The sequence below is a fragment of the Lithobates pipiens genome, unplaced genomic scaffold (assembly GCF_037356315.1).
Source record: "Lithobates pipiens isolate NorthernLeopardFrog02 unplaced genomic scaffold, aLitPip1_a1.2 Scaffold_16, whole genome shotgun sequence".
In the NCBI taxonomy this organism is placed as follows: domain Eukaryota; kingdom Metazoa; phylum Chordata; class Amphibia; order Anura; family Ranidae; genus Lithobates; species Lithobates pipiens.
Window position 1 is genome coordinate 638,807,782 of NW_027507748.1, and position 12,331 is coordinate 638,820,112.

The window sequence follows — 12,331 nt, forward strand, 5'->3', positions numbered from 1 at the left end:
GATTTTATACTGAAGCCAATTGACCTGTGATCGCTGTTACCTAAATTGCCCCGTATCTTCACATCCATGATCAGGTCTGTATTGTTGGTAATCAGTAGATCCAGTAATTCTTTATTTCTAGTTGGTGTGTCTACCATCCGACCCATAAAATTGTCCTGCAAGACATTTAGGAACTGGTCAGCCTTAGATGAATGCGTGGTTCCCTCCGCCCAGTCTATGTCTGGATAATTAAAAATCCCCTATTATGATAACACTTCCCATCCTTCCTGCTAATAGACTTGTGCACAACGTAAAATTTAGTTTTGTTTCGGTTTGTTGTCGTTTGTAAAATACATAATTTCGTTCTGTTATATTCGTTATGTTATGTTAATACGTTTTCGGGTTAATTCGTTATTATTCGTAGAGTGTCAATATTTGTTATACTGAATCTCGAATCATGTTGAATTAATTCGTTATATGCGCTATAATTTTGTTCGTATTTGTTGAAATTCGCTATTTATGTATGTATAGACATTCGTGATAATGATTCGTAGTTTGGAAAGTCGTTTGTTTATTGAATCTTTTAACACACACAATGATAACGTCTCTTCTCCTCGGCTCAAATACAATACAACACCCTTCTAACTCAGTTCTCAGGAATGCACTTTGCCAGTAATCCATCCTCCAGCACAAAATTAATCAGATGATTGGACTATAAGATTTACTTTGAGCTGACATTTTGTTTCATTAGATCTTTAAAGAATTACAGAATCATGTCGAATTAATTAGTTATATCTGCTATAATTTCTTTCGTATTCGTTGTAATTCGTTATATTTTTATTCGGACATTCGGATATATCCGAATGTCTGAAAGATGCAAAATACGGCCGAATTTCGATTCATTATGAAACAAATTGCACAAGCCTACCTGCTAATCCAGACTGTGATAGGAGATCTGTCTCCCCTTCCTCCCTCAGGTTGGGGGAGCCTATAGCATACTCCCAGTATTATTTTCCCCATATCTTCATCCCATTGGAGCTCTACCCACCTACTCCCTAGCTCCCTTAGTGATGTCATCTCTCACAGTCACTTGTACATTGTTCTTGATATATAAGCATACCCCTCTCCTTTTTTTACCCTCTCTATTCCTGCGATGAAGGGTATACCCTTCAATGATTACCAGCCAATCATGAGAGCTGTTGAACCAGGTCTCTGAAATTCCTACAAAATACAAATCCTCCACGTGCAACAGTATCAGTAGTTCTCCGATTTTGTCCACCAGGTTCCTGACATTGGTGAACGTGCCACGAAGTTTAGACCGGTCGCATATTATCCTCTTATTGGTAAGATCCTCTGTGGTATGGAGATGAGTGAGGCTAAGATGGCCCCCACCCGTCTCTATACCATAGCAGGGCAGAAGCGACGTCAAAACGTCATTTCCGCCCATACCTCTTAAAGGCACATTTTTTCAAATGACATTTTTTTTTTATTGCATTTAAGTCCAAATATGAGATCTGAGGACTTTTTGACCCCAGATCTCATATTTAAGAGGACCTGTCATGCTTTTTTCTATTACAAGGGATGTTTACATTCCTTGTAACAGGAATAAAAGTGATCCAATTTTTTTTTTTTTAAATCGTGTAAAAAATAAATAAAATCAAGTAAAATAAATAAGAGAATTTTTTTTTTCTTAACCACTTCAATACCGGGCACTTGAACACCTTCCTGCCCAGACCAATTTTGAGCTTTCAGCGCTGTTGCACTTTGAATGACAATTGCGTGGTCATGCTACACTGTACCCAAATGAAATTTTTATAATTTTTTTCCCACAAATAGAGATTTCTTTTGGTGGTATTTGATCACCTCTACAGTTTTTATTTTTTGCTAAAGAAATAAAAAAATACTGAAAATTTTGAAATAAAAATATGTTTTTTTTTGTTTCAGTTTCAAAACTTTGTAAATAAGTACGTTTTCTCATTCACTGATGGGCACTGATGGGGCTACACTTATGGGCACTGATAAGGCGGCACTGATGGGCACCAATGATGTGGCACCAATGAAGTGGCACTGATGAGGTGGCATTGATGGGTACTGATAGGCGGCACTGATGGGCGGCACGGATGGGCACTGACAGGTGGCACAAATTGGCACTGATAGCTGGCACGGATTGGCATGGATGGGCGGCACAGATGGGCATGGATAAGCAGCACAGATGGGCACTGATAGGCGGCACAGGTGGGCACTGATAGGCAGCACAGGTGGGCACTGATAGGCAGCACAGGTGGGCACTGATAGGCAGCACAGGTGGGCACTGATAGGCGGCATTGTATTATGTTATACTGTACTAATGGATGCCAATCAGTGCCCTTACAATAACGCATGCCAATCAGTGATGCCCATTGTGGGCACTGATTGGCATCCATTGTGGGCACTGATTGGCATCCATTGTGGGCACTGACTGGCATCCAATGTGGTCTAGGGAGGATTACCTTGTGCTGGGCATCCCTGGTGGTTTGGTGGCATCCCTGGCGGTCCATTGTGGGCATCCTCGGGGGGCTGCACTGATAATCGATCAGCACAGACCCCCCCTGTTAGAGGAGCAGCTGATCGGCTCTCCTCTACTCGTGTCTGACAGACGCGAGTGAGGAAAAGCCGATCACCGGCTTTTCCTATTTACACTGTGATCAGCCATGATTGGACACGGCTGATCACGTGGTAAAGCATCTCCGTCGGAGACTATTTACCGAGATCATAGTTGCAGGGTGTCAGACTGACACCCCGCAACAACGATCGCTGCGATGCGCACCCCCGGGGGGGGCGCAGCGGCTCAAAATCCTGATCAAGTCATAGGACGTCCGGTCAGGATTTTGAAAACACTTTGCAGCCGTCAATTGCCTATAGGGCGGGTGGCATGTGGTTAAAACACCCCGTCCCAACGAGCTTGCGCACAGAAGCGAACGCATATATGCTAATAATTCTAGCCTTAGACCTCCGCAAAACATACAACCTGTAGAATTTTTTAAATGTCACTTATGGAGATTTTTGAGGGTAAAAGTTTGATGCCATTCCACGAGCGGGCGCAATTTTGAAGAGTGACATGTTGGGTATCAATTTACTCGTAACATTATCTTTCACAATATAAAAAAAAAAAATCGGGCTAATTGTACTATTGTCTTATTTTTTTATTAAAAAAAGTGAATTTTTTCCAAAAAAAGTGCGCTTGTAAGATCTCTGCGCAAATACGGTGTGAAAAAAAGTATTGCAATGACCGCCATTTTATTCTCTATGGTGTTAGAAAAAAACAATATATAATGTTTTTGGGTTCTAAGTAATTTTCTAGCAAAAAAAAAAAACTGTTTTAACCCCTTCCCGCTGAGCATACGCAGATGTGCGTACACAGATGTACGCAGATGTGCGTACTGTGCTTCCGGGGGGTATACCGGGATGATGCCCGCACCTGCAGGCATCATCCCAGTACCGTTTTTTTCAGCGGGCGATTGGCTCTCTAGCCATAACAACCGAAGCGGCTCTTATGCCGGAGGAGCGGGAGGAGACGTCCCCCCTCCCGCCGCTGTTACCGTTGCTCCCGCTCGATCGGGAGCACCGATTCAAGATCCGGTGCCTCCGGCTGCCGGGGAGGAACTGGAACAAAGCCGTAATCAGCTTTGTTCCAGTATCCTAATCGTAAACTTCCCGTTTACTCGGCTGCCAATGGCGCCGGTTTTAAAAATATATACGGTATTCAGAATCGCCGTTTTCGGCGATCTGAATACATTGAAGTGTAAAGGAGGGATGGGGGGTCTTTTAGACCTCCGATCCCTCCATAAAGAGTACCTGTCACCACCTATTACTGTCACAAGGGATGTTTACATTCCTTGTGACAGCAATAAAAGTGATCAATTTTTAATTTTTTTAAAAAAAAACAATTTATTAATTTTCAAATAAATAAATAAAAAAAAAAATTTTTTTTTAAAGAGCCCGCATATGTAAACGGTATTCAAATCACACATGTGAGGTATTGCCGCAATCGTCAGAGCGAGAGCAATAATTCTATCACTATAACTCCTCTGCAACGCTAACCTGATAACCGTAAAAAAAATTAAAGTGTCGCCTATTGAGATTTTTAGGTACCGTACTTTGTCGTCAATCCACGAGTGCGTGCAATTATAAAGTGTGACATGTTTGGTATCTATTTACTCGGCGTAACATTATCTTTCACATTATGCAAAAAAATTGGGCTAATTTTACTGTTTCGTTTTTTTTTAATTCATGAAAGTGTCCCTTTTCCCAAAGAGTTGCGTTTAAAACACCGCTGCGCAAATACCGTGTGACATAAAATATTGCAACAATTGCCATTTTATTCTCTAGAGTCTCTGCTAAGAAAATATATATATATAATGTTTGGGGGTTCCAAGTAATTTTCTAGCAAAAAATATGGATTTTAACTTGTAAATACCAAATTCCAAAAATAGGCTTAGTCATGAAAGGGTTAAACATGTAAACACCGATTCTAAAAAGGGGCTCGGTCCTTAAGTGGTTAAACTGTTCAAACCTACTACACTATCAAGAGCTTTTATTTTTGCATAAACTGAGGTATTTCACTGAGGTGCCTGGATGCAGCTTTTCCCTTCTGAGTCCAGAGGAGGTTCAAATGCATGTTTAGACTTGGCTTAATCGCTAAGTCGCACACTCTAAGGTGAGTGTTCCCTACCTAGAGGATCATTGGAGGGAAGACACCATGGCACATTTGAACACCTGCCAAGCTGTTTTGTGATTGCATGGACTACCCTGCGTATTGATTAGAAGCACAGCAGGACACTCTGTCTGCACATGAGCACTTTATTACTTGATTATATATTATACCGTATATACTCGAGTATAAGCCGAGATTTTCAGCCTCTTTTTTGAGGCTGAAAGTGCCCCCCTCGGCTTATACTCGAGTCATCGCCGTCTGACTGCTCGATCAGCGTATCGAGCAGACAGACGGCGGACATACTACAATTCGAAAGCCGCGCCTCCGCCTGTGATAGGCGGAACACTCAATTTCCCAGCAGTCAGTGTTCCGCCTATCACGGACATCCGCTCATCCTCGTACTACGGACGAGGATGAGAGGATGTCCGTGATAGGCGGAACACAGGCTGCTGGGAAATTGAGTGTTCCGCCTATCACAGGCGGAGGCGCCGGTTTTGAATTGTAGAATGGCCACCGAGAAGAGCGGCGTTCCTGGAGCGGCGATCCATCGGCACGGCACGGGACGGAGGAGGCACGGGACGACGGAGGCTCGGGACGACGGCTCGGGACGGAGGAGGCTCGGGACGACGGCGGCTCGGGACGGAGGCTCGGGACACAGGTAGGCTGGACACACACACAAGGCTGCACGGACACACACACAGGGATGGATGGATGGACACACACACACACACACAGGGATGGATGGATGGATACACACACAGGGATGGATGGACGGACACACACACAGGGATGGATGGACACACACACAGGGATGGATGGACGAACACACACACAGGGATGGACGGACACACAGGGATGGACAGCCATGTCTCACCCTCGGCTTATACACGAGTCAATAAGTTTTCCAGTTTTTTGGGGGTAAATTGGGGGCCTCGGCTTATATTCGGGTCGGCCTATACTCGAGTATATACGGTATATATATATATATATATATATATATATATATATATAAAATTTCCCTTGCATATATTTTATGGACTTCTACGAACTTTATGAATTTTACAAATCTATATGTTTTTTTTCACATGAGCACTATGTACTAAGGCTGCTTTCACACTGCAGCGGGAGCGGCGTCGGCGGTAAAGTGCCGCTATTTTTAGCGGCGCTTTATCGTCGTTTTAGCCGCGGTGTGCAGGCGCTAGCGGGGTGGTTTTAACCCCCGCTAGCGGCCGAAAAGGGGTTAAACCCGCCCGCAAAGCGCCGCTGCAGCGGCGCTTTGCCGGCGGTATTGCCGCGCTGTCCCATTGATTTCAATGGGTAGGAGCGGTATAGGAGCGGTGAATACACCGCTCCTTCACCGCTGCAAAGATGCGGCTGGCAGGACTTTTTTCACCGTCCTGCCAGCGCATCGCTCCAGTGTGAAAGCCCTCCGGCTTTCACACTGGAGTTAAAGGGGCCGGTTTTTTTCAGGCGTTACACAGGCGCTATTTTTAGCGCTGTAACGCCTGAATACCGCCCCAGTGTGAAAGCAGCCTTACTGTGCATTTGAGTTTCCACTCCCTTATATATATATATATATATATATATATATATTTTTTTTTTTTTATTATTTACTGGCACTTCACCATTGGTCAATATTTGTGTTTTTCTATGTTATATATACACATTTGGTATCTAATTATTGGGTGTATAGTGCATATTAAATAGCAAAGCACTTTTTAATTAACTTATTTTACAATTTGTTCTGATTTTAGCTGCTGTTCTTTATACTGATCCTATTACTTTTTACATATTTTTATATTTTTGATGAGATCATATTTATAGCGCTGCATAGTATTTACTCCATTTATGTTTGCACGAATTGTGAAACATGTTTAACGCCAGCAGCTTTTTCTTTCTCTATACATTTAATGGGCACCTGGTCAGTGGTGGCTCGCAGGATTCTTTGTGTTTTCATACTTGATACTTACAGGTTGATTTACTAAAACTGGAAAGTAAAATTTTTTTTGTTAAAGCTTAAAGCGGAGTTCCACACAAAAATGGAACTTCCACTTTTCGTAACCCTCCCCCCCTCCGGTGTCACATTTGGCACCTTTCAGGGGGGGAAGACAAGTATTTGCATCCACTTCCAGGCATAGACTCCATGCGCAGTAGGGAACCAGGAAGTCACTTCCTGATTCCCATAATGAAGATGGCAACGGCAGCACCCGAGAGCCGAGGGAGAGATCAGCTTTGGGGGAGGACATCGTGGGCGCTCTGGACAGGTAAGTGTCCTTATTTTAAAAGTCAGCAGCTGCAGTATTTGTGGAACTCCACTTTATGACTCCATTCACATTTGTTTGACTCCAAAGTTGCACCAATTTTGGAGTGCAACTTTGGGGCAACTTCGATGCAGCTTTGATGCAACTTTGGATTTGTGCAACTCGGTTACGACTTTGGCTTTGACAAGTGATAATGGATAACTGTTCTATTGTAGAACATTCAGGTACGGCTTTGATGCAACTTTTGAGGGTTAACATTGAAGTCTATGACCCTCAATTTGCATGAAAGTCAGACCAAAGTAGTGCATGAACTACTTTGAACGTGCTGCAACTTTAAGTTGCACGTATATGAATGGCTATCATTGGAAAATACCGGGAAAAACTTGCCATGCCACTTTGATGTCCAAAGTTGCATGACAAGCCGCACAAGTGTGAATGGGGCCTAATTGAACAAGCTGAAGTTAGAAGCTGATTGGCTACCATGCCCACTTGCACCAGATTTTGCACTCTCCAGTTATAGTCAATCAACCCCATATTATTCTGCACCTATTTTGAAAATCATTAAAAAGTCAGTTTTATAAAAAAAATAATGCCAAAGACCGTTTGATGGAACTTTACATGGTAAAACCATTAACCCTTTTTAATTGCAAACTACAAACACAATTCACACCAGAGAGAAATATTCTATTCTTTGGATGTTGAATCACATTTTGCCTTTCCTTAGATTTGGGCAAGTTATATTGTTTTGTAGGATAATTTCTGATTGGTGGCTTAGGGTTCCTAAACTTAGAATTTTGCACATTGCCTTCTCACTCATCATTCATTTTGAATATGTTTATAGCAGCTCAAGCTTTCTGGGATTTGTGCAGAGAGAACAAATATCAAGAATTCTTGCTAACCTCGGTAACATGTTACATGAAATCGGTATTTCACAAGATTGTTCACGAAGAGCCCAAGGACAGAGGTATTATTATTATCGCTGCTATTAATTACTATGAAAATACATTCAACTATTCAACAGTAAAGTAAAACTGAAGGAAAAACTTTTTTTTTGTTTTTAGATAGATGTGGGGAGGAATTAGAACACCTGTTTTTACCGCTTCCTATGCCCCTGTTAGGTAGATTACCCCTCTCTATTTGTCATGTTTACTGTTGTAATCCAGAGTAAAAGTGAAAAAAAAAAATCCAACTTTTGAGTTATCCCCAGAAAAGTAATAGTGGGGGTAGCGTTGCACCAATACCTGTATCGATATCGGTGCCGATACTAAGCATTTACACAAGCGTGCAAATGCTCCACTACTAAAACTGATACCTGCAGACCCGGTTCACATATGTGCGGGCCGGTTTGCAGTGGTGCGATTTCATGTGCGATTCCAATGCAAATTGTAGTGTATGGCGGCGTACACACGGGCGGATTGTCTGCCCAACTAAGTTCGTCAGACAATCCGACAGACAGTCCGCTCAAACTTTTGAATGAACGGACTTGCCCACACACGGCACTTTTTGAGCGGACTAATACGGCAGACTAAGTTCGCCGTACTAAGTCCGCCCAACTTTTGAAATGAACGGACTCGCCCACACACGCGGAGGAAAGTCCGCTCATTTCGAGCGCGTGTCAAGGTAGGCGGGGCCCGTGACGGAGACGACGCGGGCCCCGCCGCCTGGAATGGACTTAAAGGGGAACCCCAACGCCGAAAAAAATCGGCGTGGGGGTCCCCCCAAAGTCCACAACAGACCCTTGTCCGAGCACGCTACCCGGCCGGCCAGGAAAGGGGGGCGAGCGAGCCCCCCCCCTCCTGAGCCGTACTAGGCCGCGTGCCCTTAACATGGGGGGTGCCTTGGGGAAGGGGGGCCGCGTGGCCCCCCCACCCCAAAGCACCTTGTCCCCATGTTGATGAGGACAAGGGCCTCTTCCCGACAACCCTGGCCGTTGGTTGTCAGGGTCTGCGGGCGGGGGGCTTATCGGAATCCAGGAGCCCCCTTTAATAAGGGGGCCCCCGGATACCGGCCCCCCACCCTATGTGAATGAGTATGGGGTACAATGTACCCCTACCCATTCACCTGTAAAATAAAAGTACCAAAAAAAACACACGAGATAAAATATTTTATTGCACAGCTCCGGGGGTCTTCCGTCTTCGGGGGTCTTGTCCCCCTCTTCGGTTCTTCTGCCGGGCCACCGCGCCTTCTTATAGCTCTTTTAGAGGTGGTGGCCCAGTCTTCTGTCGCCGCTGTCGCTGTCGCCGCCTTCCGTTCTTCTTCTTCTTCTTCTCCAGGAGATGTTGACACGACGCTCTCTCCGGCCGGAATGCCAGAGCCGCGCTGCGCGGCCACTTATATAGTGACAATGGGGCGGTGTCACATGGTATATGTCACATGGGTTGGTCACATGGGTTGATGTCACATGGGGACTATGACATCGTAAGGGGGCGGGGTCACCATGTGACCAACCCATGTGACATATACCATGTGACACCGCCCCATTGTCACTATATAAGTGGCAGCGCAGCGCGGCTCTGGCATTCCGGCCGGAGAGAGCGTCGTGTCAACATCTACTGGAGAAGAAGAAGAAGAAGAAGAAGAAGAAGAAGAAGAAGAAGAAGACGACAGAAGACCGGGCCACCGCCTCTAAAAGAGCTATAAGAAGGCGCGGTGGCCCGGCAGAAGAACCGAAGAGGGGGACAAGACCCCCTTTCCTGGCCGGCCAGGTAGCGTGCTCGGACAAGGGTCTGTTGTGGACTTTGGGGGGACCCCCACGCTGATTTTTTTCGGCGTTGGGGTTCCCCTTTAAGTCCATTCCAGGCGGCGGGGCCCGCGACGTCTCCTTCGCGGGCCCCGCCTACCTGGAGACGCGCTCGAAATGAGCAGACTTTTCTCCAGGCGGGAAAAGTCCGCTCATTTCGAAAGTACAGCGGACTGGCACACACACGGGCGGACTGTCCGCTCAAACCAAGTTTGGACGGACAGTTTTACGGAAATTCCGTAAGACTTTGTTCGTCAGACAGTCCGCTGAAAAAGTCCGCTGAAGCCCACACACGAGCGGACTGTCCGCTCAAATGTGTTTCGGCGGACTAAGTTGGGCAGACAGTCCGCCCGTGTGTACGCGGCCTATGAGATTAGAAATTGCACTTGAACCACACAGAAATCGCACAGGACTCTCATTCAAATTGCATTGTGGCTGACCCGAACATATGTGAACAGGCTGTAAGAAGTCACTGAAACGGACATGAAAATTGATGTCTGCAAATGAAATCTGTGTGGTTTTCCCATCAGTTTCCATGCATGTATGGTGTTAACGAGCCCTAAAAAACTGTCACTTGACACTAAAAATAGGTGTCAGTAATTGGCATCGGCGAGTACTTAAAGTGGTTGTAAACCCTTACAACACACTTTTTGCTACAGGTAAGCCTATAATAAGGCTTGCCTGTAGCTACCCTGGATATCTCCTAAACCTGCACGGTTTAAGAGATGTCCCCTGTATTTGCATGTGCCGATGTCATTGGCACATGTGCACTGAAGCAATGGCACGTACATGCCATTGCTTCAGTGAGTGTGCCGTTACTGGCAGCTCCCGCACGCATGCGCGGGTGTGACGTCATCGCAGCTCCAGCCAATCACAGCGCCAAGGCCCGCTATGCCCGGAAGTAACTCTGGGAGCAATGTCAGCCACTGGAGCGGTGTACGAGGATGACTGCAGGGGCTTCGATCTCAGGTAAATAATTCATAATGAGCTTGTATGTTATGCATACTAGCTCATTATGCCTTTGTCTTGCAGGGTTTTTTTTGTTTTTGCTAGGGTTTACAATAGGGTTGCCACCTTTTCTTCAAGCCAAACCCGAACACTTTAGAGGCACAGGACACATCTGTTTTTTGTAATATAAACAATAGGATTATAAAAGACCTGGGACATCTTTGGGTGCTCCAAGGAGAGTGGTAATGCAGCTTGCTGCGGCAAACAGTGGGTGTGGCTAAACTGCTCTTTCTGACATCATGGCCGCCCCCAGTGATGCCAAACCTGCCCCCCAGACAGCGGCCCGCAGCTCCTGAATGGCAACAAATTTTTGTGTGACTACAGTTGAACCTTGGTTAACGAGTAACGTGGTTAACGAGCGTTTTGAAAGACGAGCAACTTTCTTTTTTTTAAACCCTGACAAAACTAGCAGAATTCAAGCTAATGGGGTGTGCAATACTGCATTTGGCTAGAGGTGCGGGGGCCCAGTGACACTCGGAAGGGTTCGGGAACCGTTCGGAGCCATTTGGAAATATTCAGCAATACTCTGAAACCCTTGGAAGTACTCAGTTTCTGAGTGTTTCTGAGGCTTTCCGAGATCAGCCTAGCTGTCCCCGAATATTTCTGGCACCCCCCCCACCCACCTCTGGCCACATGCGGTATTGCATGCAATAGAAGTCAATGCGGAACGAATTATTATTTCCATTGACTTCTATGGGGAAACTTGCTTTGATATGCGAGTGCTTTGAAATACAAGCATTCTCCTGGAGCGGGTTATGCTCTTATTCCAAGCTTCCACTGTATCTCAGTTACATGGGAAGCCACAGCCCAGTCTAAATAATGTGTCCGGGTTTCAGGCAGACTGAAACCCGGACACAAGATTCCAAACCCGAACTGTCCGGGTGAATCCTGGACAGGTGGCAACCCTAGTTTACAACCATTTTAAGAAAAAGTATCCATACTTGGTCTTAAAAAACTGGTATTAGTGCATTAGAGGGAAAAATTTCAGTTCGAGACACTAGTGCTGGCGACAACAAGGGATTCCCTTGCACTGGAGGGATTTCCTCTCACTTCCTGTTTACGCTTTTGGGACAGAAAGTGAAAGAAAATCTCCCCAATGAGACACAAATGGTAAAAAAAAACAACCCTGCACGGGTTATAATCCTCCCTTACTCTATTCTAATTTTTTTTAAATTTGCCTTTAGTTCTACTTTAACGTTTTTGTCCATTTACACTAAATTTACCTTGTTTTTCACAGGATAGATTTTCTTTCTTTTATTATTTACTTTAAAGCTGAACTCTGGGCTAATAGCTTAATTCACACAGGAAATACATATAAAGGAGTGTCTGTAGGAGTTGCATTTCTGTTTATCCAGTTCTGAGATATACACAGCTCTGCCACACAGCATTTCCCTGTCTAGAAGGGGACCTGAACTTTGCTTCAGTTTCACTTACAAGTCCTCCCCACCCTCATCCTGTGACAGGACAGAAAAAGGAAAAGCAGATACTGATGAGGCTAACTCTCTGTTATTCTGCTCTTTTCTCCTATAAACATGGCTTTTTTTTAGCACATGAGCACTGCAAAACACCAATAAAACTGTAGGTACCTACACGGTTAGAAAATATTTACTTTTGATGCTATATTGATGCATACAGAGCTGCATTCATTTT

At 45.0% G+C, this 12,331-nt stretch overlaps 1 protein-coding gene across 1 annotated transcript in view; it reads left to right on the forward strand.

The window, feature by feature from the left end:
- Positions 1-12,331, forward strand: part of LOC143984007 (uncharacterized) — a 114,939-nt gene that overhangs the window by 95,708 nt on the left and 6,900 nt on the right. The window contains exon 10 of the mRNA XM_077484253.1: positions 7,775-7,897. Within this exon, the coding sequence (XP_077340379.1) occupies positions 7,775-7,897 (123 nt within the window). The remainder of the gene's footprint in view (positions 1-7,774; positions 7,898-12,331) is intronic.